General features: G+C 48.6%; 2 protein-coding genes and 1 pseudogene across 2 annotated transcripts in view; all 3 read right to left on the bottom strand.

Annotated features, from left to right (window-relative positions):
- SDHB (succinate dehydrogenase complex iron sulfur subunit B) overlaps positions 1 to 5,052 on the bottom strand; it is a 35,789-nt gene extending 30,737 nt beyond the window's left edge. The window contains exon 1 of the mRNA XM_061184864.1: positions 4,844 to 5,052. Within this exon, the coding sequence (XP_061040847.1) occupies positions 4,844 to 4,915 (72 nt within the window). The 5' untranslated portion in view covers positions 4,916 to 5,052. The remainder of the gene's footprint in view (positions 1 to 4,843) is intronic.
- Positions 5,053 to 12,909: 7,857 nt separating this feature from the next.
- Positions 12,910 to 14,883, bottom strand: LOC133088924 (polyadenylate-binding protein 4-like; annotated as a pseudogene).
- Positions 14,884 to 24,755: 9,872 nt separating this feature from the next.
- PADI2 (peptidyl arginine deiminase 2) overlaps positions 24,756 to 27,198 on the bottom strand; it is a 47,391-nt gene continuing 44,948 nt past the window's right edge. Inside the window, exons 15-16 of the mRNA XM_061187062.1 lie at positions 25,662 to 25,790; positions 24,756 to 24,989 (exon numbers count right to left, since the gene is read on the bottom strand). Of these exons, the coding sequence (XP_061043045.1) occupies positions 24,756 to 24,989; positions 25,662 to 25,790 (363 nt within the window). The remainder of the gene's footprint in view (positions 24,990 to 25,661; positions 25,791 to 27,198) is intronic.

Raw genomic sequence — 27,198 nt, 5'->3', positions numbered from 1 at the left:
TCCCCCAAAAGATGCATAGAGCAAAAGTTTTTACTCTACTTATACAATCAGCAAGATTTTAGGCGGTAGTTGGTCCAGATATAGTCATTCACTTATTTGTTCAACTACTATGCTCCAGGGACTGTTCTGGGCTTTGGGGGAATCAAGGACCAAACAGACATACATCCCAGTCCTGTGCAGCTTACACAGTGATTGGAGGAGATGCACACAAATAAAACCTATAGTTTGTCAGGTGGTGATAAATGCCATGATGGGGGTGGAGGGAGGGGTAGAAGGGGAATAGGGATCCTGGAAACAACTCTGAATGGGGTGGCCAGGGAAGACTTCACTGAAAAGCTGACACTTGAGCAAAGACCTGAAGGAGGTGAGTAAGCAAGCCACACATAAATCTAGGGGAAGAGCACAGAAGGCAGAGGGAGCACGGAGCACAAAGATCTTCAGGTGGGAATGTGTGTGAGGAGAAACGAGGCGCCGGTGGTAGCTGAGAATAGAGTGAGTGAGAGGGACAGGAACAGGAGAGGAAATCAGGATGTTAATGGAAGAACCAGACCACGCAGGGCCTTGGAAGGACTTTTGCTTCTACCCCGAGTAAGATGGGAAATTACTGGAAGGTTTTGAGCAGTGACAAAGACAAGTTTTGAAAGGATCATGTTGTCTCCTGTTCTGAGAACCAACTGTAGAGGTGCAAAGATGAAAGCAAGAAAAGCAGGAAGTAACTGCGATGATCAGCTAAGAGATGATGATGGCTTGAATGAGGCTGGTGGCTGTGGAAATGGTGAAAAGCGGTTAGTTTTTAAATACACTTTAAGAAGGAACTGACAGATTTGCTTACAGATTGGGAGTGAGGCAAAGAGCAAGGATGACTCCAAAGTTTTTGGCCCACGCCACGTGAAGGATGAAGTTGCCATCAACTGCGATGGGAGGGAAAGTTGGTGTGTGTGTGGCAGGGGAGTGGCAGGATTTTGGTTTTAGGCAAGCAAAGTTTATTAAATACCCACGAGGAGATTTTGAGAATATAGTTGGGTGGCCATCTGACTCTGAAGATTTGGGGTGAAGTCTGGGCTGGAGACATAAATTTAGGAGGTATCTAAAGCCCAAAGGAGTGTCTATAAAGACGAGGCCTAAGGACTGAGCCACAGCATTTAGAGTTTGGGGCAAAAAGGAGAAATCAGCAAAGGGAGACAGAAAGAACTGCCAACGTGCAAGAGGGAAAACCTGAAGCCTGGGATGTCCTGGGAGTCAGGCCAAAAAAAGTGTTTTGAGGAGGGAATGAACAATATGCTTCAGAGAGCAAAGTACCATGAGAACTGAGGACTGACGTTGGATTTAACAGAGCCAAGGTCACTGGTGGCCCTGACCCAAGTACTTTCTGTGAAGTGGTAAGCGTGAAAAGTCTGACTGGAATAGGTTCATGGGAAGATGTGGGGAGATGAAATGTGGTCAGCGAGTTTAGACACCTCTTGAGACATTTTTCTATAAAGATGAGTGGAGAACTGGGGTGGTGGCTGGATCCAGCTTTTTAAAAAAATTTTTTTAAGACGGAAGAAATTACACCATGCTTGTGTGCTACTGCTGCTGATCCAACAGAGAAGGAATATCTGATAAGGCAGGGGAGAGGGGAGACTTTCTGGAGAGCTATCTTTGCCTTTTTTTTTTCCCATATGCATCTTGCGGGGTCTTAGTTCCCTGACCAGGGATTGAACCCAAGCCCCCTGCAATGGAAGCGTGGAGTCTTAACCACTGGACTGCCAGGGAATTCTCATGGAGAGCTATCTTTTTTTTTTTTTTTAATTTTATTTATTTATGTATGTATGTATGTATGTATGTATGTATGTATTTATGTATTTATTTATTTATTTAATTTATTTATGGCTGTGTTGGGTCTTCGTTTCTGTGCGAGGGTTTTCTCTAGTTGCGGCAAGTGGGGGCCACTCTTCATCGCGGTGCGCGGGCCTCTCACTATTGCGGCCACTCTTGTTGTGGAGCACAGGCTCCAGACGCGCAGGCTCAGCAATTGTGGCTCACGGGCCTAGTCGCTCTGCGGCATGTGGGATCCTCCCAGACCAGGGCTCGAACCCGTGTCCCCTGCACTGGCAGGCAGATTCTCAACCACTGCGCCACCAGGGAAGCCCTGGGGCTACTCCTCATTGCAGTGCATGGGCTTCTCACTGTCGTGGCTTCTCTTGCTGCAGAGCATGGGCTCTAGGCGCGCAGGCTTCAGTAGTTGTGGCACGTGGGCTCAGTAGTTGTGGCGCACAGGCTTAGTTGCTCCGCGGCATATGGGATCTTCCCGGGCCAGGGCTCGAACCCATGTCCCTTGCACTGGCAGGAGATTCTTAACCACTGAGCCGCCAGGGAAGCCCTGGAGAGCTATCTTTGAATAAGCAGTGGGACAGAGAGCACGAGTGAAGGGCAGCCACTGGAGTGCTGCCGATTGTCCCACAGTAACAGGCAGAAAAGGAGGATATACAGGAGGAAGTGGGGAGGTGGGCAAAAATTTGAGGTTTTTTTTTTCTTTGTAGCCTGTCCAGAAATTTATACCACAAACCCATGACCAAGGTGGCGGGGGCGGGCGTGGGGTCCTTCAAAAGCATTTCTACCTCAATCTACAAAACTAGTGAGTATTCAAGGCTTAGCGCACCTTTGTAGGAAATCTTGGATAAGATGAAACCCACAGTTTATAATTTAAGGGAAGAAGCAAGATCATCAACAACTGGACTGAATCCGGACGGAGGATGAGAAGGGTGAATTCTGGATCATGCTGAAGGCAGCTTGTTATGTCCCTAGGAAAGCTTCCTTAAGGAGCAGGCTTGGAGCTAGATGTGTGAGTGGCATGCGTCCAAATCCAAGCTCTACCACTTAGTAGCTGGATGTTCTTTGGCAAATTACTTAACCTTTCTGATTTTATTTCCTCTTTTGTAAGAAGGTTGGGAGTATTAAAATCTACCTCATAGGATTAACTAGAGGGCCAAGTTTCTAGCATGGCTCAGAAAATAAGTTCTGCTTTTCAGTATTGGCAACCGTATCAGTTCTTGTATTATTCTGATTGGCAGATAGGTATCCTAAGCCCTGCCAGTGCTAGGAGCAATGATACACACCACTGAAAGTAGGTGGTAATTGCCTTCAAGGAATACAGAGTCTAGAGGACGAAATGAGGCAACAACACAAACAACAGTTAATACATTACAGTTAAATACTTACAGGCAGAACTGTGGTTCAGTGGTGCAAACTAAATAAAAGGAATTCAGAAGAGAAATCCTACTGTGTCCTAGACTCCTAGGAACCTGAATGTACCCAGAGCTAATACACCGAGCTCATTACTTTTTAGGTGGCTTTTGTGGGTCTGAATGCATATTCCTACAAGGGGGTGCATGTGTGGGGGAATCTTCTATTTTCTCTGCCCTCAGGAGACCCTACAATGGCCTCACCTGGAATTACAACACTGACCTATGAAACCAGCCTTTTCTATAATTCATGCTTGGAAGAGGGACCTGAGCTTTAGAACTCACTCTCATTGGTGGGGCTCTCACAACTTAATTGCTTGCTCAGCAGCTATAAAAGGAACTGGTAAACAATGTCGTTATCAATCACCAATTTAACATTCAGAGGGCACCAGCTTGAGGCTCTGGTAGGCAGTCCTCTTTCTCATCCCTCCTTCTCAGAAAGACTGTAAAATGACTTGTCTAAGTTCACGTATAGCATATTGGAAAGAGCTAGCATTAGAAGATGGGCCATACACACTGTGCTGTGTAGCCAGAGCAGTTACTTAAAATGAGACGTATTCTCATGGGAGTGCAAGAAGAGGAGAGGACCGAATATTTCTTGTACACCTACCATGTGCCCAGATCTGTGCTAGGAGTTTTTCACACATTATGTTCAAAACACTGAGTTTAGGTCCTGGATCAACTGGTTCTTGGCTGTGATATTTTTGAGCAAGTAAAAAAATCTTCTTTCTGGGGGCCTCAGTTTTCAAATCTCTAAAAAGGAGGTTAGAATTCCTGCTCACCCACCTTACAGGGTTTTTTTCAGGAGCTCAGAGGAGGAAAAAAGATTTGAAAGGGATTTGTAATACCTCAGTCCCTGATATACACAGATTGCAATGGCAGTTTCCCTTCCCCGTCTACCTGTTCCCATTTAGAGAAGGCAGATCAGAAGTGTGTAGTTTCCTGACAATACAAGGGGCGTGGAGGAAACATATCAATGCACCCGGAATAATATAAATAAGAGCAGCGCCAAGCTCTGTACCTGTGATCCAAGCCCAAACTCTGTCGGTATTACGATACGTCCTTTACAGACAGGGATACGGAGAGGATGACGCTGCTTTAAGGAACCCAGATCCTCAGGGGGCTGAGTGGATTTTCCTCCGTTTCTCCATTCCCCTCGTTACTGAGCCCTCAACCTTGCACCCCGGAGGAGTGCCTCGCCTCCCAGTCCCATCCTTCACGCTCCGGCGGTTCTGTCTTTCTCAGAGGGGATGGTTTGGTGGCAGAAAAAAGGCTTGGCGTTCAAATGTTTGGATTCGAATTCTGCTTCCAAGTCAGTCGTCACTCGCTCGCCATGTGACCTTGGGCAATTCAAGTCCCCTCTCTGAACTTCTTTTTTATTCTTATGTCTAAAAAAATCCTCTCCGCCCAGACCAACTCACAGGCTGCAGAGAGGTGCAGAAAGATAACCAGCAGGTATGCTCCCGTCCAAAATGAGAGCCCTGAGCAAGCGGGAGCTGGTATCCTCGTCCCTGAGGCCTGGCCCTGTGCTCCCCTCAATCTCCTCCGCCGCCCCCTCAACTGCAAGCCATCTCCGTGACTTTCATCCCTGCCCTTCCCACCCCACAGCCGAAGCTCACCTGCAGGCAGGCTCTGCCAAGGGTTGTGGCCGGGAACCGGCGACTCAAGGAGACTGCGACCACCGCCGCCATCTTGGATCCTGACGTCGAGCCCCACCCCTTAACCCCGATGTCACTCTCCGCCGGCGTCCCGCCGAGCACCGCGGCACCGAGCCAGGATCCACCGAGGACCCGCTAGCCGCGCAGGAGCCACCGAGTGGGAGGCGGCTTCCGGTTTTCCGAGTGGGAGGAGGGAAGGAGGAGAAAGCCAACAAGAGCGTGCGCAGTTGCGGTGGGCTCAGCGCATGCCCACTTGGCTTCCCGCGTTGGAAGGTGACCTTCCCCAAGGAAGGGGGCGGAGTCTGAGAGGGAGGGCAGTGGAAAGGGGTGGGACAAAGAGCATGATGGGGCGGAGCCATCTGATCCAAGTCTTATCCCGATTTTAACCCCTTTCTTCCTGAAAATTTATCAATCAATCACGTCACTCAACTCTGTCGCTGAGTTCTGTCAGACACAGTGCGGTTTGCCTGAGACTGTCCAGGTTTCAGCACTCGCACATCCTGAGAAACCCCTCAGTCGCGGGCTAATCAGGAGGGTTGGTGAATGAACCGAGGGGACTTCAAAGATGACTGGCAGAAGTGTCATTCATTCATTCATTCATTCTGATCTCGGGTGGCCTCCGCCTTGCAGCGGCTTGAAAGAGGGTTTCAGTTCCTGGCCAGTGATTGAGGTTAGGTCGCAGCGGTGAGAGCATGAAAACTAGCCACTAGACCACTGGTCAGTGGAAAGGCCTTGGTTCTTCAGCTTTGCAGAAAAAGAATTCCCACAAAGACGGAAAGTAGTGAAACAAGTAAAGTGTTTATTAGGAGAAAAAAAAGAGTACAGTACGTGTGGATAGACACACGGGCGGACTCATAGAGAGAGTCACACCCTTTTGGTTTGAATCACTTTTATGGGGCATTTCTTCCGGGTTTCCTTTGACCAGTCATCTTGCTTTGCCTGGTTCTGAGTCGGTATTTGGTGTATCTCAGGGTCCTCCCCTGTGTGCGTGCACATCTCTTAGCCAAGATGGATTCTAGTGAAGAGGCCTATGGGTACTTGACATCACTTACTATGAGGTGGCGCCCCCCTCCTCCCTTTTTGACCTCCAAGGAGCCTTTCTGCACATGTGTAGTCAAGGAGGTCTCCCTGATTCTAAGAATGAGGAATAGGTGGTCTTTTATCTCTTATCTGGGCAGGGCCCAACTCCTCCATCATCCTGTTTTTATGGAGTTTCTGCGATTATGGAGTTTCTGTCCACAGGGGAGAAACTGTTCAGCCTGGGGCCCATCTATCTCCTGCCTCAATTCATTTGTTTGTTCGTTCCTTCGTTTGTTCAAAAATCTGCATGGAGCACCTATTATGTGCCAGGAGCTGGGGTGCTACAATGAGTGAACAAGCCAGGCATGGTTGCCGCCCTCACTGAATTTACTCTCAAATAGGCAAGCAACTGGACAATTGCAATACAGTAAGCTCTGTTCTGTAAAAGAGGGACGAGAAGGGAACCAGGCCCTTCATGGCTTAGCCATTTAGTGTCAGAAACCATTTCTTGAACACCTGCTATGTACCAGACGTTATGATCCATCATCTTACATAATCCCCACAACAGTCCTATGAAAGTGTTGTGTGTGTGAGTGTGTTTTTTTTAAATTACTTTTTATTGGAGTATAGTTGGTTTACAATGTTGTGTTAGTTTCTGCTGTGCAGCAAAGCGAATCAGTTATACGTATATATATAGCCACTCTTTTTTTATATTTCCTTCCCATTTAGATCACCGCAGAGCACTGAGTAGAGTTCCCTGTGCTATACAGTAGGTTGTGTGAGTGTGTTTTAAGGCTCCATTTCAGTCATCTCAGCTGCTTTTTCCAGACCCCTGCTTAGGTCATCTCAGACCTGGGACCTGGGACCTGAGACCATTTTCTGCAGTGCTTGCACCTGGACAAACGGCTCCTGGAGCAACAAAATATAAAGAAACTATAAGGGACTAAAAATAACTGCATTCATGTGCAGTTTGGGCAAATTATGGACAACAAGATACAAAAAGACCAAAAACCCAACTGCCACTTCTGAAGAGCCAGGAGCAAAAGCAGGGTACCGCGCATGCCCCCTGCACACACCACCACCAAAGTGGAGGGCAGACCCCCTAAGCCACCCCTCCGGCCTGACCCCTGGACACACCCCTACCCAGCTCACCCCTCCTCAGGGAGCCACCAAGGGAAACTGTTACTTGTTCTCGCTCCCCCATGCTGCAGCAGGAACCCCAATAAAGCCTTGCCTGAATTTCTTGTCTGGCCTTTTATCAATTTCTATTGATTAAGGAGGCCAAGAACACTGGTTGGTAACAACTCTGGGGGCTTGATTACCTTGGGCAGGTGTGGCCTCTGTCTTCCAAGTCACATGGTCTCTTCAGTCACCTCCCGCAGTTTATGTAGTTAGCTAACTTTGCAGGTACCTGTGTTTCCCAGGATGATGTTTTTCCTTCTCTGCCCACTTGTTTTTGACATATGAAAGGCAGGTTTTTATTTTTATTTTATTTATTTATTTAATAAACTTATTTATTTATGTTTTATTTTTGGCTGCGTTGGGTCTTCGTTGCTGCGTGCAGGCTTTCTCTAGTTGCGGCGAGCGGGGGCTACGTTTCGTTGCGGTGCGCAGGCTTCTCATTGCGGTGGCTTCTCTTGTTGCGGAGTATGAGCTCTAGGCACGCAGGCTTCGGTAGTTGTGGCTCGCGGGCTCTAGAGCGCAGGCTCAGTAGTTGTGGCATACGGGCTAAGTTGCTCCACAGCATGTGGGATCTTCCCGGACCAGCGCTCGAACCTGTGTCCCCTGCATTGGCAGGTGGAGTCTTAACCACTGCGCCACCAGGGAAGTCCAAGAAAGGCACCTTTTTATTTTTTTATATATATTTTTAAAATATTTATTTTAATTTATTTGGCTGCGTCGGGTCTTAGTTGTGGCACATGGGATCTTCATTGCCGCATGCAGGATCTTCTTTGCCGCACGGGAGATCTTTAGTTGCGGCATGCAGGATCTAGTTTCCTGACCAGGGATCAAACCTGGGCCCCCTGCATTGGGAGCGTGAAGTCTTAACCACTGGACCACCAGGGAAGTCCCTGAAAGGCACCTTTTTAAAACATTGAGGGAGTTCCCTGGTGGCCTAGTGGTTAGGATTCAGCACTTTCACTGTGGAGGCCAGGGTTCAGTCCCTGATCAGGGAACTGAGATCCTGCAAGCTGCGTGGCATGGCCAAAAGACAAAAAAAAATTGAGGTTATAGTTTATGTATAATATTATATAAGTTTCAGGTGTATGACGTGATTCACAAAATTTAAAGGTTATGCTCCATTTATAGTTATTATAAAATATTGGGTATATTCCCTGTATTGTACTATATATCCTTGTAGCTTGTTTATTTTTCTTAGTAGTTTGTACTTCTTAATACCCTACCCTTGTGAAAGGCACCTTTTTATATTCTTTGGCTTCCACACTCACATAATTTAGATGCTACTGGAGAAATTAAGGTGGCCAAATGAATTGGTGGATGAGGCTTAGTTTCTGGAGTCCTGGGCTAGAACTGCCATGTGGTCTCATTAGAGGAGGTGTGTAGTGAGGCCACAAGAAACAGCCAGGACCCCTGGGTCTAACCTTGAATCTTCCCCTGGAGACTGTGTGACCTTGGACTAGTCCCTCCCCATCTCTGGCCTATAGTTCCCTTGCCTGTATCATCAGGGTGTTGTGCCAGCTGATTTAAGATTCTGTGAGTCACATGGCTGCCTTGGGGGGCTGCCTTGGGCGGCTGCCCTAGGGGTAACTGGTGACAGGGCTGTGGTCACCTTGACTTTTCACTGGGGCTGACCCTGCACTGGAATAGGGCTCCTCCAAGTCTGCCTCAAGGGGCTACCCAAATTGGATGAACTCATGGGAAGATTATCACTCTCCCTTGAAGTCCTCCTGGTTGCATTACCTTCTGAGATGAAGGAAGAATGACCCCTGCTTCTGAGGGATGTGTTTCTAGAGAATTGGTCCTGTAGGCACTTGCAGGGTTCTTTCTTCTCAAAGGCAGATGCCACTCCTAGGTTAGTGACTACTCTTTTACTTTGTCCAGTCACCTTGGAAAAAGCAGTCTGAGGCCAGCGGGAGTGAGACCTTGATTTATGGAGGTGCTCTTGGTGCCAATGGGCCCTCGCGTCCTGCAGTCACATCATTCCTCGGCTTCATGGGGATTTGGGGAGCTCAGATTTATGGAGAAATAAATTCCTGGGCAGCTGTACCTCCGCCCTGAACTTTGGGATTCCAGAAAGGCACAGCTACAGGAGGACTTAGAGATTTTCACGGCCTGCTCCTGACGTATCTTCCCAAGGTGTCTGTGATAAGACCCAAAGTTATTTGGTTTGTTTCCACTTGTCTAGCTAGTGAAGTACTGCTTTTCGCCGGTTAGCTAGAGGCTTTATGTTTATTCTGAGCTTCATCACTCACAAATGTGTTTACATAAGCAGTCTCCTTTAGTCGTCATAACAACTTTTTTTGGGGTTGGCATAACTAATTCCATTTTACAGATTTCAGTCTTTGGATAACGAGAAAGCTGAACAATTATGGGTGGGGATCTTGCTTCAGGAACTCTTTCTTCTCCAAGGGCTGGAAATTAAAAATTAAAACCAAAAAGCATAGAATCAATTGTCATTTGTACACTCAACTCTGTTTTGAGTGTCTTGTGATTTAGGGCAACCAGACTGGATTCCCTCCAGGCAGAGGGCTAAGGAAGGTTGAATTTAGGGGGGAAATACCTGATGATTTTATAGCCTGGGAGATTTTTGTCTCTGAGAAAAACTCACTCCACCCCAATAGATCACTGTGCTGGGACTCAGGGGCCTTCTCATCCAAAATTCAGAATTTTATTTGCCTTCAACTAATGGGCCATCGTCTTCCATCTCTCTGGCTGACCCTCTCTTGTTTCCAGCCGTCTTCGAAGCATTTCCATCTGGGGTCCCAGTGGCCTCCAAGACTGGCCCCTCCTGTCTCATCTCTCCCTGTGATAAAACCAGCTCTGTTCCCCTCCTTGTTCCTCACCTCCAAGCCTTTGCTCACTTCCATATTGGGATCTGGGGTGCCATTTCCTCCTTTTCCACGTGGCCAATTCCTCACCATTTAAGATTCAGCTCCAACTTTCTCCTCCCTAGGAAATCACCTCTTGACCACCTCCATCAAAACATACTCTGCATCTGCCATCCATGTACATAACACCTGGTTTAACAGTTACCCATTTATATGTCTGTCTCCCCAGACTGTGGGCATTTTGAGGGCATGGCCTATTCACTTTATTTTCCTTGTAGAACTTACTGCTATCTGCAAGTTTGTTTTTAATTCTTTATGAATATATTTATCGTCTGAACTTCTCACACCAGAGGTCAAGAACTATGTCTATCTTGTTCACTGTTGTGTCCCCAGAGCTTGGCACAGTGACCGGACACCGAGAAGGTGGCCAAAAAACATTTAATGAATGAACAAATTCGTCTTTGTCTCCAAAGTGCCTGTCTTGGGACCTAGCACATAGTAGGTATGTAGTCAGTATTGGTTGAAGGAAGGAGTCAATAAAAACAAAGAATAAGCTGTCCCTGTTCCTTGTAGAAGGTGAAAAGAGAGATGGGGTTAAGGGTGGGTTGTGTGGGGAGAAGGGAGCCCGGTGGAGACCCAGGCAGCTTTAATCTCTGGGCCAGGACTAGCGCAAGGTGAGTGCATGGAATTTAAGGTGGTCAAAATACTCGGTTCATTAAGATAAGTAATATTTTAGTGCACTATTAAAAAATGCAAAAAAATTCATGATGAGCAAAACATCAAAATTTTAAGTAAAGGAAGTATTCTCCAAGAAAAACCAGAGAACTGAGTCAGTCAGGGGAACTGGGAGCAATCACCCTGGTTCCTTTTTGTCCCGGTGAAGACCAGAGACTACTCTTCCTTTACTTATTTTCAGTAACTTCTCCATCTTATCTTCGTCTTGCTAACCCGTTTGTTTCCCTGTAGTTAGCATTAGAGACCTTTTAGGATACGTCAAGAGGGTTGGGTGCTTTTGCAGGGACCAGAGTGAAGGAAGGAGTGAGCCTGGGTGGGCAGGAATGGTGGAGGAAAGGATGGTGGTGATCACAGCCCAGGCCTCCACCTGGTCCAGCCCTCTGATCTATGGGGGGTGGGGGGAGGTGGGGAGGTGGAGGGAGGGGGAAAGCAGGACACCCTTACAGAGAGGCTAGGGGCTGAGTCACGGTAGGAGACAAAGTTAGACAGAAGGGACTCCTTCCTTCCCTTCAGCTGTGGAAAGAGTCCCTTCTGTGGATCAGTGTGAGGAGGTCCACCACCACTGTGAGATTTGCAAACATCTGGGCTCCTCCAAGTATATCCCAGCTCTCTGCCTGGGGTATTTTGCTTCCAGGGAGCAGAGTAATTCGGCACCGTGGGGCTCTAGGGAGAAGAGGAGGCGAAAACTGTCTCCCAGAATTGGAATAGACATAGTTGGTAAATCAAAATGCTTTCGGGCTGCCTGGCCCCGATTTCCTCCAGCCCCTGCCCCAGCCCTGCCTGTGCTTGCTCTCAGAGAAGCCCTTCTCCCTCTGCTAGATCACTCCGTCGTCATCTTTACTATTGTTCAAGATGCCAGTGACAGTGGTAATGGGGCTGTTGCTGCTACTGCCTCTGCTGGTAGTAGCTGCCACATTTGGAAGACTTACTGTGTACCAGGCCCTCTGCAGAGCAGTTTGGGTGCATTTTCTCTCTCTGATCATTACAGCAACTTCACGAGGTAGGGGTTTTTGTCCTTTACAGTTGAGGCAACTGAGCCTCAGAGAGGGTCAACAACTCACCCTAAGTCACACACCTAGGAGGTGAGCATCTTCCGTTAGGGGGATGGCTGGGCTATGGACATGCCCCAAGGCCCATGGGAACACAGTGGTTGCAGCCCCTCTGGTTTACCTGCAGAGGGCGCCCCTGCCTCACAGAACTGCCCAGGGCTCCCTACCAGCCCTTTCCAACCTGCCCTTAGAAAGGGCTTATCTAAACCATCTCCCTTCCACCCTCACTATATAATTAGACTTCTCAAAATATTCTGTCTGAGTGGGATGGGGACAATCATATGCTACAGACCTCTCCAATTTCATGAGCAGTCTCTATGAACTCCCGGAGCAAAAAAGTCACAAGCCACCCCCATTCCAGATGGGGCTGCGTTTCACACAGCTGAAGTCAGCTCAGCTGCTGGGACTTAGCAAGTGGCCTAAGGCCTTCTGGGGACTGTCACGTTGGTGGACCCTATAGCACCACACACACACACAAATTAGAGCTCACCCACACTGCTAACCTCTGTCTCGCTCTCATCTGCCTGCCACATCACCAGCATACTCTCAAATTAGCAGTTAATTTGGTCCTCTCATGTGTGTGGGTGTGTGCTTTTTAAACACAGTATGTGATAAAACTCCCTTTCCAGCTGAATCTGAATTTTGAACACCCCTTTGTATCAGAGACAGAACCATGTAAACGAAATGCAAAAAGAGAATGGTGGTAAATTTCATTTGTAATGGCTAGATATCGACTCAGTGAAAGCAAAAGAAGTCAGAGGGATGCAGAATATTCAAAGCAAGTTGACTTTCCAGAGAGGCAGGGAGATGGAATGGTTAAGTATGCAGTCCTTTGGGCGGTTCAGATCCTGTTATATCAGCCATTTATTTTTTTTTATTTATTTATTTATTATGGAGATTTTTTTTCTTTATTGAGAAACTTAAGACTTGGGTACATCAAATAAAACCAATTTCTGGGCGGAAAAAAAATCAAAACTCACAACAGAGAAAAAAAAGTTAACACTGTCTGGGCCATATCAGAATCCAGAGAATATATTCTTTTAATTGAAAAATTCTAGGCACGTCATAATTGACCTTTTGATACAAAATGACCTATTAAATTTGCAATTTGTGGTTCTTGGTGTAGAGGTCCATAGGACAAGCTAGGAAGTCTTCAAACCTTGAACTGAATTCCATGAGGGCTTGTTTGGCTTGTGAATCGTTTTGTCCTTGTCTAAGAGGTAGCAGCAGCGACAGCGCTCACCTTCTGGGCACCTTCTTTCTTGGCATGATGAGCCTGTAGGACCGCCACAGCTTCATCCACGTGGGAGCGGAGAGACTCGGGGGACTCCAGCATGTGCAGCAGCTCCGAGCTGTCAATCTCCAGCAGCATCCCCGTAATCTTCCCGGCCAGGTTTGAGTGCATCGTCTGGATGAGCAGGAACAAACGTTCACCCAGCATCTGCTTCTGTTCCTGGGGGGTGCTGCGGCCAGCATGGCGGCGGTCAGCGGCTCCTGCCCCTGCACATGGACCGCAGGCTGGGGTGCCTGCAGGGGCCGGATGGCAGGGTGAGGGCTGCGGACACTGGAGGCGTATTTGTAAGGTGCAACAGCCCGAGGAGCAGTGACAGCAACAGCAGCACGAGGCGCTAGGTTCTGCACAGCTGCGGAAACACCTCCAGACTGGCAGCTGTCAGTCAGCCCTTGCTGGGCGGCACCAGCCCCACCAAAGTCCATAGCCAAGCGGTCTGGGCACTCAGATCCGACTCTCTGAGCGGTAGTAGGGAGGCCGCGAGAGGCCAGAGCATTACCAGTTGGAGCCAGATGGCGAAGAGCTGGACGAGACCCAGACTGGCGTATAGCACTTGGCATTCCTTGGAAGCCTTGAGGTCTCCCCCCTTGCTGCAGCGTGGATTAGGCCTCATCTGTGCTAACTGGTTAGGTAATACGGAGGTCTTCCCTGGGCCTGTGCAACTGCTGGCACAAAGTAGCCCCCAGCTGCTGGAAATGATTTAAGATGGCATTGGCGGGGACTGCTCTCATCCTGGCCACCCGCTGCATATACTGGTTGGTCAGCTGAGCCTTTCTCTCTTCCTTTCTCTGGGCCAGGGCGACATACAGTGGCTTGAAGCCCATGATGCGTCCGTTCATCTCCGTGACTGCTTTGGTTGCCTCTTCAGGGGATGAGAAGCAGACAAAGGCAAACCCTTTGCTTCTCCCATCCTCCAGCATCACCTTAGCACTGCTGATTGATGCAAAAGGAGAGAACTTTTTCCTTAACTTCTCATCATCAATGGTGTCATCCAAGTTCTTACTGTAGAGATTCACCCCCTGATAGCGACTAATTCTCTCCTGTTTCAGCTGTTCAAATTTTCTCTTTAACTCGGCCTGCCGTTCCACTTTCTTCTGTGCATGGCCGACGAAAATGACTTTCCCACTGATTTCTTTTCCATTCATCTCTTCCACAGCCTTATTGGCATCCTCGTGTTTTTTGTAACTCACAAAGCCAAAGCGTTTGGATTTCCCACTAGGATCTCTCATCACCTTGACACTTAAGAGTCTTAACAAACTGGCTGAATAGCTCTTTCAGACTCTCATCATCCACCTCTTCCCCAAAGTTTTTGATATAAACATTGGTGAATTCCTTGGCTTTGGCTCCAAGCTCAGCTTCCCTCTCTTTTCGATACTTGAATCTGCCCACAAACACTCTGCGGTCATTGAGGAGCATGCCGTTCATCCTCTCGATGACCTTGTCGGCAGCCTCCTGGGTCTCAAAGTGGACAAAGGCATAACTCTTAGAGCCGTTCTCATCACACACCACCTTGCAGGACGGAATGTTTCCAAAAGCAGAAAAAGTATCATACAGTGCCTTGTTATCTATAGATTTGTCCAGGTCCTTGATGAAGGTATTTCCCACACCAACTTTTCTCAAAGAGGGATCCCTCTGAGCCCACATGATATGGATTGGCTTTCCCTTAATCACATCAAAGTCCATGGTATCCAAGGCCCGCTCCACGAAAGCTGTCTGCTGGAAGTTGATGTAGGCATAACCCAGGGAGTGGCGGGTGAGCATATCGCGGCAGACCCAGATGGACAGCACAGGCCCTGCAGGACAGAACTTTTCGTTTAGCATGGCCTTGGTGACGTCCGAGTACAGGTCACCCACGTACAGGGAGGCCATGGGGTAGCTGCTGGCCGCAGCGTTCATCTCCCCACCACCCTGAGCCCCGCCAGGAGGACTTCTTAGAGGGACCACAAAGGACAAAGGGGGCTCCCCTCCGAGCCGTGGCCGGTGCCGCAGCTCACAGGTGGCAGTGAAGCTCAGAGAAGCTGGAGTCGGCTCCGAGGGGAGGGCCGGAGAGGAGTTCGGGGACGGCTCGGACGAGACTGCCAGACCGCAGACAAAAGGCTCTCAAAAACAGGGCTTCCCTGGTGGCGCAGTGGTTGAGAATCTGCCTGCCAATGCAGGGCACACAGGTTCGAGCCCTGGTCTGGGAGGGTCCTACATGCCGCAGAGCGGCTGGGCCTGTGAGTCACAACTACTGAGCCTGCGCGTCTGGAGCCTGTGCTCCGCAGCAAGAGAGGCCCTGATAGTGAGAGGCCCGCGCACCGCAATGAAGAGTGGCCCCCGCTCTCCGCAACTAGAGAAAGCCCTCGCGCAGAAACGAAGACCCAACACAGTTAAAAATAAATAAATAAATAAATTTAAAAAGGCTCTCAAAAACAATATGGCCCTCCCTGGGAGTTTGTAATTTTCAGCTGTCCTGGTCTGGAAGCTCCCAATTTCAAAAAATGAAAAAAATTAAAACGGGTACTGCCCTCCAAATTACAAAAATTCTTCCAGAGGCAACCCCGTGGTGCCCAGGGCGGCCTCTGGAACGTGCGTTTCTCTATATATAGGCCTCGGGCTCCCGGCGGTTTAAGATTACAGCAGCCCGGGGAGGAGGGAAACCAAATACTTGTCGGTGCCCACTCGGCAAGCCCGGGGTGGCCGGAGCGCGCAGCCGCCTGCCTCGCTGGGTGGGAGAAGGGCTGCGCGGACACGTGGAGCGCGGAGGCCGGCGCGCCGGGGGCGAGGGCGGCAGGCACGGGGCTGCCACGCTGCGCAGCGGGGCGGCGGGCGGAGGCGCGTGAACACGGGCGCGCGAGCGGCTCACCACTGCACCGACGGACGGGGACCGACGGACGCCTAGGTGCGGCGGCGGCGGCGGGTAGGCCGGAAGCGTGCAAAAGTGACTGCCCCGCGGGTCCTCCCAGGAGGATTCGCTCCTTTTTTCCCTTTCTTTCTTTTCTTTTAAGATTAAAACAAATTTTTTATTTATTTATTTTTGGCTGTGGTGGGTCTTTGTAGCTGCGCGCGGGCTTCTCTGGTTGCGGCGCGTGGGCTTCTCATTGTGGTGGCTTCTCTTGTTGTGGAGCACGGGCTCTAGGCGCACGGGCTTCAGTAGTTGTGGCACACGGGCTCAGTAGTTGTGGCTCGCTGGCTCTAGAGCGCAGGCTCAGTAGTTGTGGCGCACGGGCTTAGTTGCTCCGCGGCATGTGGGATCTTCCCAGACCAGGGCTCGAACCCGTGTCCCCTGCATTGAAAGGCGGATTCTTAACCACTGTGCCACCAGGGAAGTCCTTTTTTTAAGATTTTAAAGCATTTCTGGTTTTTTTTTTTTTTAATCCTTTTTTTTTTCTTCAGGCTGCTAGGCCCGAAAGCGGCTGAGGCTGCGGCGACCCGGGGCGGAGAGAGGATAGCCATTTATTACGTGACCTTCAGCAAGTTACTTAACCTCTCTGTGCCTTAGTTTCCTATTGTGTAAAATGGGGGAAAAAATCATAGTCACCTTACAGGGAGGAGGAGAAAATGAATTAGTATCTGTAAGGAGCTATCAATTTTCAACTGGTGGTGGGAAGCCCAGCTGGGGGGAGAAAAAAGGTAAAAGAGAACTGTGAATTATTAGGAGGAAGAGATTATTACTAATCAGGATGGAAAGACTTCAGCATAAATAAGATGTCAAGGGTTTCAGGCAGCTTTAAAAACTTATTTAAAAGTACATATGTAATTAAATTCTCACTGTGTAAAAATTTCAAGCAACACAGATAAATTTTAAATCCCCTCGGTCACGCTTCTTTCCCCAGAGGTGATTACTATTGTCAGTTTCATGGGATTTCTCCCATACCTTTTTCTTTGCATGTGTATACGCATATATGTTTCTACAGAAATCCATGGCTTTGCTTGACTTTTTTTTTTATACCAACATCAAGTGCTCTGTCTTGGAGCTCTTTCCATGTCAGTACACATAGATCTATTTCATCTTACATGCTGCAAAATATATAAATGGGATGTACCATGGTTTGATCATTCCTCAGGTAGTTTTTTTTTTAAATTTTATGTTATGTGTATTTTTAAAAAATATTTTATTTATTTACTTATGGCAGGCAGGCTCCTTAGTTGTGGCATGCGAACTCTTAGTTGCACATGCATGTGGGATCTAGTTCCCTGGCCAGGGATCAAACCTGGGCCCTCTGTATTGGGAGCACAGAGTCTTAACCACCTGCGCCACCAGGGAAATCCCTCCTCAGGTAGTTTCTTAATAGCAACAAAGAGATATATGTTACTGTCCTCTTTCTAAAATACAGGATTGGTCATGTGACTGCAGCAGCCCCAAACCTTCAGGGGGTTCCCATTGCTCAAAACCTAGTATTTCCAGTATGACTTCAGTCCATATCTTTGCCATTCTCTATGATCATCATTTCTCAAGCTTGTCATATACATACACCCCTTTGTATCCTTGCTCAGCCTGGCAGCCTTTCCTCCCTTCTCTGCCCAGTCATGCGTTCCTGCGTTCATTCAACAGTCTAGCCCAGATGAACACCAAGGCCACCCTTGGTCACTCCCCTAGTTGGAAATAATTGTGTGTATGTGCGTGCATGCGTGTGCGTGCGTGTAGGTATGATTCCACAGCTTTTGTGCCTTATTCATTCCTCCATTCAGCAAATATTTATCAAGTGTCTATTCCATCTGTTTGCCTCTTTGTTCTCCTGTCTCCCTGACTCTCTCAGTTCCTTGAGGAATGAGATCATGTCTCAGACACAGGGTTTTCAGGGAGAAGAGACATCCTGGTTGGCTCAGGATGGTTCCAGTTTTCATCTGTTAAACTGGTAGAATTATTAGTAGTGCCCCCTTTCATTCTGGTTTAGATGAAAAATTATACGATCACTCTAGTTTTACACACAATAGATGCTTACAGTAATATTCACAAAAAAGAATGAATGGGTGGTTGAATGAATATGATTTACATTTCATGATTTTGAGATGCCATCTGACTCCGAGTGGAAGACTTGAGAGCATATTCTGTATTATGTAGAAGTTATTTCACTTTGGGCTCTATTGCCTCTGAAGGGTTTATAGGAATCCTATAATCTCCAGACACTTGCTTGCAGGTAGCAGGTGTTCTCGTTATAAGATTCGAAATAGTTCATCTAGTATGCTAAAAAATGACCAGTGCAGAGGCAACATTTATGAAGAAAAGAATGATGACTCATTGAACTTGGGTTAGAAAGTTGTTCCTAAGATGAGGTAGTCAAGAGCAGGGGTTCAGCGGGTGAGCTCTGGAATCAGACCACTTGGGTACAAATCCAGGTTCTGCTGCTTCCTGCTGTGTAAACTGGAGCAAGTCACTTCCTCTCTGAGCCTCAGTTTCCTCATCTATAAAGTGGGGATAATTCTCATAGCTTTGTTGTGAGAATTAGATGAGATGATGAATGTAAACTATTAGGCTGAACCCTATGAAATCATCTCTATTTGACCCTTGTGACCTTTAAAAATGGCATTTCATATAGTTCAACCTGGCAGGTGCCTGGCAGGTAGTCAGTGTTTGAGAAATGGTGGCTATTATTACCTCATCTGATTGGGCTATTTCTGCTTCCATTGCCTAGCCGAACAGGCGTTTCATTGTTTTATTCAAAACATATTTGCTGAGCACTGACTATGTGCCAGGAATTGCCATTGGGAGGAAAACAAAGCAGTCCTTTTAAAGGTATCTTTTAACACTTCAGTGGCAGAGAAGCCTATGAGTAGGGCCCTAGAATGCCAGTCAGAGACTGTCCTTAAAGGGTCATCATGGGGTTTACCCATGACTGTGATAAAGTGGGCCTTAGCTTGCAGACCGTGAGGGGCTGAGGCAAAAGCAAACTGAACTGGGTAGTTTGCTTAGAGACTAGCTGGAGACCAGGCCTTTGCTTTCTCAGAAATCAGGGCTGAACTGGAGCCCAGCTGGCTGGGGGGTGAGGCATAGGTAAAAAACCAGATTGCCACATCAGCCAGGCTTGAGACAAGGCTGCAGAGCTAAGGTTTCTGCCTGGACATGTCTTTTTCTGGTAGTCTAGCTAGAGGCAAGATTCCACATGCTGCCATTTGGTGTCACCGCACTATATTGAGTTACCAATAACATTGTCGTCAGTCCCCTGGAGCTGATGCCACTTGGGCAAGGATCCTGGATAAGTCCCACTGGGCAGGCAGAGTTCATCCCTGGCTGCTCTTTTGTTTAGGGGGGAGGGATCCCACTCCCAGAGGCTTTTGGCTATGTCAGGGTCTGGATCAGATCCTATCTGGAATGAAGGGGCTGAGATAATGGGGACCCCAACTCCCCTCACCTGGGAACCAAAGACATCTTACATTAAAATGCAGAATCAAGTTGTATCCCAGGGAATGATGAGGGAAAAGAGGCTAGAGGTGAGGGAGTTATGTTTTCCCTTTCCATGGGGCTGGTGGGGATTCACTTCCTAAAGTGGGCAGAGGGGACTTGGCCAAAGGCACTCCCCTTGCCAAGAGAGAGGTCAGTACGGGTAACGTGGCAGCAGCCACGGTTCAGGCAAGAGGACCTTCTGAAGGGACAAGGCTCTGTACACCAGGGCCAGGGAGGGCCGATGTCTATCTTCTGTCTCTCTCTCTGGTATTATAACAATCAACTTTTAGGAATTCCCTGGCAGTCCAGTGGATAGGACTACTCTGCACTTTCACTGCTGAGGGCGCGGGTTCGATCGTTGGTCGGGGAACTAAGATCCCGCAAGCTATGTGGTGCAGCCAAAAACAAAAACAAAATAACCCACAATCAACTTTTGTTAGCATTGCAGTTGGCCTAGCTGGATTCTGGGGATTTAAGGAATGTACCTATTTCTATAACTGGGACTCAGCCTGGTAGAGAGGATTCTACAACTGCGCCTTCCAATATCATAGCCGCTTGTGGCTATCGAACACTTAAAATGTGGCTAGTCTTAAGAGAGATGTGATACAAGTATAAAACATATCAGCTTTCAAAGACTTACTACCAAAAAAGAGAACGTGAAATATTTCATTAATATTTAAAAATTTTGGTTACCTGTTGAAATGATAATTTGGATATACTGCAATAAAGAAGACATTATTAAATTAACTTCACCTGTTTTTCACTTTTTAAAATGTGGCTACCAGGAAATTTAAATTACATCTGGGGCTTGCATTTTATTTCTTTTCTTTTCTTTTTTTTTTAAGGGGATGGGGAGCTCTCTGGGAACTCTTGTTTTGTTTTATAAATTTATTTATTTATTTATTTATTTATGGCTGTGTTGGGTCTTCATTGCTGGGCACGGGCTTTCTCTAGTTGCGGCGAGCAGGGACTACTCTTCATTGCGGTGCACTGGCTTCTCGTTGCGGTGGCTTCTCTTATTGCGGAGCACGGGCTCTAGGCGTGTGGGCTTCAGTAGTTGTGGCACGTGGGCTCAGTAGTTGTGGCTCGCGGGCTCTAGAGCACAGGCTCAGTAGTTGTGGCGCACGGGGTTTGTTGCTCCACGGCATGTGGGATCTTCCTGGACCAGGGCTTGAACCCGTGTCCCCTGCACTGGCAGGCGGGTCCTTAACCACTGTGCCACCAGGGAAGCCCCTTGCATTGTATTTCTATTGGAAGGTGCTGTTCTAGACGTCTCAGGGTGACTTTCAGCAATCCTGAGGTGAGTGAGTGGCCAAGATGTGAAAACACCAGCAGGATGGGTTTAACACACCAGCATCCCTTGGGGAGTCTCAGAAATAGGTGCGTCAGGAAAACCCCATAGAAGATTGGCTTGGGCCACATTAGTTGGGTATAAAAGGGAAGAATGACCTCAGAGGGCTGGACCCACGGGCTAAGTCCAGGCATAAGAGAACTAGTGATTTTCATTTTGCAGTGGCCTTTGAAAATGGCTGCGTCAGAACATCTGTCCAGAAACCCAAGATGGGGCTGAGGGGTAAGAACCCCCCAGGTGCATTCCAAAGTGCTTGGAAGTGGCTTCTAGGTGTAGCAACCAACTAGGTGGTTCTATTTTAGAGCCTCGGGGGTTTGTTCACAAAGACCCTGTTAGATCGTGGCTATGTTGTATGGATTTTATACCATGGGTCAAATCATAAATACCCACGTGCAACAATTCCATATTACGAGAACATGATATTACTCAGAGCAGTGGACACAGTCGGTGCTCTGCCCAGATCCTTTTCTGGCCCATTCCCCAGCTCTTGTGACTCTGCTGCTAAAAACTACAGCTGTGGGGAATTCCCTGGTGGTCCAGTGGTTAGGACTCTGCGCTATCACTGCCGCCAAGGGCGCGGGTTCAATCTTTGATCAGGGAACTAAGATCCTGCAAGCCATATGGTGTGGCAAAAACCAAAACAAAAAACAAAACTACAGCTGGATGATTGCTCGTGGGCTACGGGTGCCCCCTTGCCTGTTCAGAGAGCCAAAGTCCCCATAGCTAATGACCGACTCGTGTAGGTACATGAAACTCGGCCTCCAGATGGAACAACTGAGCTGCCACTTATGCTCTAGAGCTCTCCTGTGACCAGGCTGAGGCTACATCTGAAATCACACTCTTGGCTTCTTCCTGTTCCTGGTCCTGTTTCCTCCACTCCCTGGTTTCTCCTGGAGGCTCTTCCTTAATAAGTCACTTGTTCCCAAATGCTCACCTCGGGGTCTGCTTTTGGGGAGCCCCACCAGAAACACTGTCAGACTTTATTGTGGGTGTTGGTCTTGACCTTGGGTGGCGGCCATTTAATACACACCTACTGAATGCGTGTGGGATTCCAAACCCTTGAGATACCCTTGCTGAGAGCCCTGACCCTGTGTGCAGAAGGGCAGGGGCTGGAGGACCAGGAGAGGGCCCGCGTATGGCCTGCCTCCTTCCAGGCCGTGGCTGTGAAGCAACCATGAACATCACACCAACAGCCACATGACTTCCCCTCTGACCATTTATTTTCTTGCTGCTTACTCAGGTTCTTCCCCAAACATCTTTTGATCTCCAGCATGGCCTCTCGTCCAGAAGGTTGAAACTGTGCCCTGCTTCTTGCCATCTTCATGATACCCCCTGCTCTCTTATACAAAATATTTCAAAATAAAGATTGAAACAGGAACTTAGCTGAGTTTTGCAACACAGAAGTGTATTCTAGGTCTACATTTATAGAAAGTGGTGGGTGGGGAAGAGTGATGAGTCCAAGGGGGACTGGGGGAGATGTCCACACCAAAGGTAGTCACACGAGTGGGCAAGCAAGATGGGAATGAGTGAGTCCTGGGGGCTCCAGAATCATCAGAAGTTACTGACTTATTGATGGGGAGAGCCTTAGAAAAATCTAGAAACACACACTGTCTCCACCTGGGAAGCACTCACTTCCCTTTAAGGCAGACTAGAAAAAAATGAAAGCAAGCCCCAAAACCCACATTAACCAAACACACACACACACACACACCCCCCAAAGTCTAAGTCTCCAGATAAACATCCACAAATAGGCACTTGGTGTCTTCAGCTCTGGGGTTGGAGAGATCTGGGGCTTTGGCCCCCAAAGGCAGGAGCCACTGTCCCCAAGGGGGGGGGAACAACAGCTTCTGAAGGCCCTGGGGTCTGATCTGTTAGGTGGTACTGGCCCAGCTGGATGGGAAGGAGGCCTGTTTAAAGAAGACTCAACCCCCTCATTTCACTGAGATAGTGACCTCCTGGAAGCTCTGTGTCCTGTGCATTTCCTGAATATAGCGAATTGGTATTTCTAAAGAGCACATCACTGAAAGGGCAAATGCTGGCCATTTAAGTGTGGGCATCTCAGGTTGGGAACTGACCGGCTCCATGAGGCAGGGGCCAGATGCAGTTTGCTACTAAGCACTGTGTCCTCGGGGCCCACCACTGTGCCTGGCACTTAGGAGGCATACAATATATGTTTGTTGAATGAGTGAATAATCCAAGAAGAAAATCCCATTCTCCAAGAATACAAATTTACAACCTTTTCATTGGTTATATATCAGTTCCTTTCTAACCCTCAAAGTGGAATTATAATTCACTTATTCTCCTGAATCACCTGGCCTTCAAGGAATTTTTTTTAGCTGAAACTGAGTCTTTTCAGTTGGAGCCAGAGAATGAATCTGATTATGTCCAAATGAGAGGGTCTTCAGCAAATGCACTGAGAAACTTCAGTGGGATAATCAATCCGTCTCTAAGGCCAGCAGCTGGCCCAAAACTGGCTGTTCAGTCTGGAGGTTAGGACAGGGTCTTCATGTGTTGGATCTGAGGTCTGGAGAGGAGGGGCAGGTCTTTAATTGTGTCCTGGGGGAAGGTCTGAGCCTGGCTGGTGGGGAAGAAGTCCTTGTCTAGCTGTCTGGAGAGACGGCATTGGAATAGGAAGTGGAGGCTGTGAGAGGAGGGAGGGCAGAGACTGGCCAGAGAATCAAGGACCCAGCAAGAGAAGATGGATATGCCTCACCCTGGGGCATCTTTATACAGTGAACTCTCAGGCCACAAGGATGCTGGTGTGGGGAGAAACCCCCAAGCATCTGGGAGACCCTGGGTCCATGAGAAAGAAGAAGCATAAGAATCTTGTAAACAGAGAAGGCTGCTCTGATAAAATCCACTTCCAGGGAAGGTTCTAAGCTCAATTACTGGACCCTCAGGGAGTCTAAGTCTAAGGAGGCTGGCCAACGGTGTCTACACTGCAGAGGGAAAGCCAAGGGGATTTGACGGAGGCTGTTAAGGAATGGATAATTGGGGGTGTCCAGGTGGCCAAGGGAGGTGAATTTCAAAGGATGATGACAGTTCAAGGTACACCTGGGGTTCCAGAATCCCTTTCCATGCCATCTACCCTGACCCACAAGGCATGGCTACAGGGACAACTGGTCATCCCAGAACCTCCTTCCCTTCTCCCCTCATTCAATTTTGGACAAGAGACTAAATACTCTTTGGGGAAGGGTTTGGGTAAAGCGGTTTTTGTTTTGCTTTGTTTTTCACGTCAGGGCTATACAGACACTGGCCAAATGTCCAGTTATTTTCAGGAAGGACAGCATGGAGGCTCAGGGGGTGACTTCGTGGACCCTGAGGCCCTTCTGAGGGAAGGCAAGGCGCAGATATCTCAAATCCCCTCCCACTGCCTGAAGGCCCCTCAATGGCGGCCTCCAGTGCACGTCAGGAAGGGGGATTCTCTGGGGGTGCGAAGAGTCTGGAGAACTCAAGGAAGGAGGGAGGTGCCCAGGCCCCTGTAGTGTGAACCCTGACAGTCAGATTTTCTCCTTCTTCTAATACGAGTGCCTGACTCAGCTTTGATTGCTGAGCATCCACTTCAAACATGGCGATCTTGAGTAAACACGTTGCCAGCCACACAACTAGATGAAGAGCCAGGCCGCCTCCCCCCACTGAGGCTCCTTTCTTTTAGAGATCTTGATTGCTTTTGATAACTGACCATTTGGGCCACCTGCCTTTTTCCTCTTTCCTCGCTTTAAATTCCCACTCTTATGCTTTAAATTCACCAATAAAGAGTGAACCCTCGAAATCCTAGGCCCTCACCCTCAACTCCCATAAAAGCAGAACCCCAGTTCCGTGGGTTCTCTCTCTCTCTCCCCATGACCTCACTGTGTGGCCCCAGGTGTGCCAGGTAATTTCCAGGTCCTGTAAGTAAAAATAAAACGAAAAGTAATAAACGTTTCCCCCCAAGTTTCCTGATAGTTATTGCTGAAGGGCATTTTGCAATCATAATAAAAACCACAAGCGTTGGTCCAGCCTCAACACTGGTTGTTGATGGGCTGTGACAGGCACACAACAGCCCCCTGCAGGTCAGGGTACCATGTGCCACCACTTGAAGGTGAAGGGCTTCCTGCGCACGTTGGTGCCGCAGTGCACCTCCCCCAGAAATTTGTGGTAGGCGGAGATGTCATCCACGAAGGTGCAGCAGAGGCCCAGGGGCTCCAGCAGGGAGCGCACATGTGTCTCCAGACAGCACACCTCCTCAACCTGGGGCCCGAATGGCTTGGGGATGCCCAGGTCCTTGTTGAGCACAATCATGTTCACCTGCAACAGGGAGGCGGGGGCCACAGCTCCGTTTAGTGAGCACCTACTACGCCCTGCCCTGTTCTAAGCTCACTGAACCCTCCCAACAACCCTATGAAGTAGGGATTGTGATCATCCCCATTTTACAGATGAGGAACTGAGGCTCGGGGGGGCTAAGCAACTCATACGTGGAAGAGCTGAGAGGAAAACCAGGCAACCCACCCCTGTATTATGTGTATGTCCATGCATATGCATGCGGCTATATATGTACGCATCAGCATGTGCATTGCACGCATGCGTGTATGTGTGTTTTCATGTGTGTGTACATGTGTGTATATATGTATCTATGTGTGTGTGTATGTGTGTTCTAACCTCCTTCTGTCACATAGAAGACTCTCCTCTATGATAACAAGAATCCCTCCTGTCTATAAAGGCCTTTTTAATTTACAAAACACTCTCCAATCTGTTAAAGGATCCCCCAGGACCCCAGGGGGCAGCTAGAATAAGGATATCACCCCAGAAGGGAATGAGGCCCAGAGAGGGCGAGTGCCTGGGGTGGGTGGGAGGCCACACAGCAACTCAGCCAGGACTGGGACCCGGGCCTCCTGATCGGACAGCCTCAGCCGAGGGGTCCCTCTGGATCTGGCTGCCCCTGACTGGCCTGGATGAGGTTTGGGGTCCAGAGCGCCTCACCATGTTTGGGAAGAAGGCTCTGGCCTGGCGGCTCTCGTCCATCTTGAAGAGGGCAGGCAGGTCGATGATGTCCTGCTCCGTCAGCCCCAGCTCCTTCTTGAGGATGTCGCGGTTCCAGTCCAAGCAACGCTGGGCGACGGGGAAGAAGGGAGGGCAGGCGAGTGAGGGGACACCCCTGCCACCTTTGTCAACCTCACCCCTGCCTGCAGGGGACCCGGCACTCCAGGGAGGGTGTCAACCTCACCCCGGCACTCTAGCACGCGCCGACCTCTCTGGCGCCCCTCCCACCAGTAATGGTAGTAATAAAGAGAACGAGAGAGAAGATTACAGAAATAATACTAGAAAATCACAGAAATAATACTAGTGAGGGCTCATTTACTGAGCACCACCTACTACAAGCCAGACCCTGTGCTAAGTGCTTGCTGTGCAGTATCTCACTGAATCCTTAGGCTGTCCCGTGTGGTGAGAATAACAGTGACAATGATTTTGATTAATAATAATTAAAACTAATATGTACAAGAACCCTAAGTGTACTGTTCTAAGTGCTTTACATACATTACATATTTAAGCCTCAACCTCATGAGGTAGACACTATTATTAGCCCCTTATTAGAGACTCTACCCAAAATGTAGAGTCCTTAGTGAGTTGCCCAAGGTCCAACTGCCAAAACGAGGGGCCATGATTTGACCTGAGATCTACCCGATGCCAAAAAATGTCCACGGAGGGGAGTTACAATAAAGTCAACTTTCAAATAGCCAGTGAGGCATTATGTGAACTTTGGGAAACTCTGCCGTTGCTTCTACAGCATCCACTCCACCCCTCCCCCTGAAATGTAGCAGCCAGTTATTGGGTTGGGTTGACTACACCCTGCCCTCCTGGTGACAGCTAATTAATGGACCCTTGCCCCTGCCTCTTTGCTCCAGTGATTGGTTCAAGGATGGGCAATAAACCAGGATTAAGGGAATCAGTATATGGAATTCCCCTGGCTACAATAATTGGTTCAGGTTGGCACAATCAGAGTGAAATGCAAAGCTTTTGCTTAATTGTTCGGGGCACAGACCTCCCTCTTTGTGGATGGTGTGCTGGATGGATGTGAGACCTTGAACTGTTACAGCTATACTCCTGCCATGAGGGCACCTGTAGAGCCCAAGAAGTGCAGAGAAATGGAGCTGGAGCCCTGATCAACCTATGCCTGAAATCCATACCACTGCTGGACTTTCTACTCATATGAGTCAATTAAGCCATTAAAAAAAATCAGTTTGAGTTTTTAAATTTAAACTTGACACTCTAAATGTGCCCATGCAGGGCTTCCTCAGTGGCACAGTGGTTGAGAATCCGCCTGCCAATTCAGGGGACATGGATTCGAGCCCTGGTCCGGGAAGATCCCCCATGCCACAGAGCAACTAAGCCCGTGTGCCACAACTACTGAGCCTGAGTGCCACAACTACTGAAGCCCGTGCACCTAGAGCCCGTGCTCTGCAACAAGAGAAGCCACTGCAGTGAGAAGCCCACGCACCACGACGAAGAGTAGCCCCCG

Source organism: Eubalaena glacialis, chromosome 3 (assembly GCF_028564815.1).
Source record: "Eubalaena glacialis isolate mEubGla1 chromosome 3, mEubGla1.1.hap2.+ XY, whole genome shotgun sequence".
NCBI classification, from domain to species: domain Eukaryota; kingdom Metazoa; phylum Chordata; class Mammalia; order Artiodactyla; family Balaenidae; genus Eubalaena; species Eubalaena glacialis.
The sequence above is the reverse complement of the archived record's forward strand: the minus strand, read 5'-3'. Positions and strand labels throughout refer to the sequence as shown.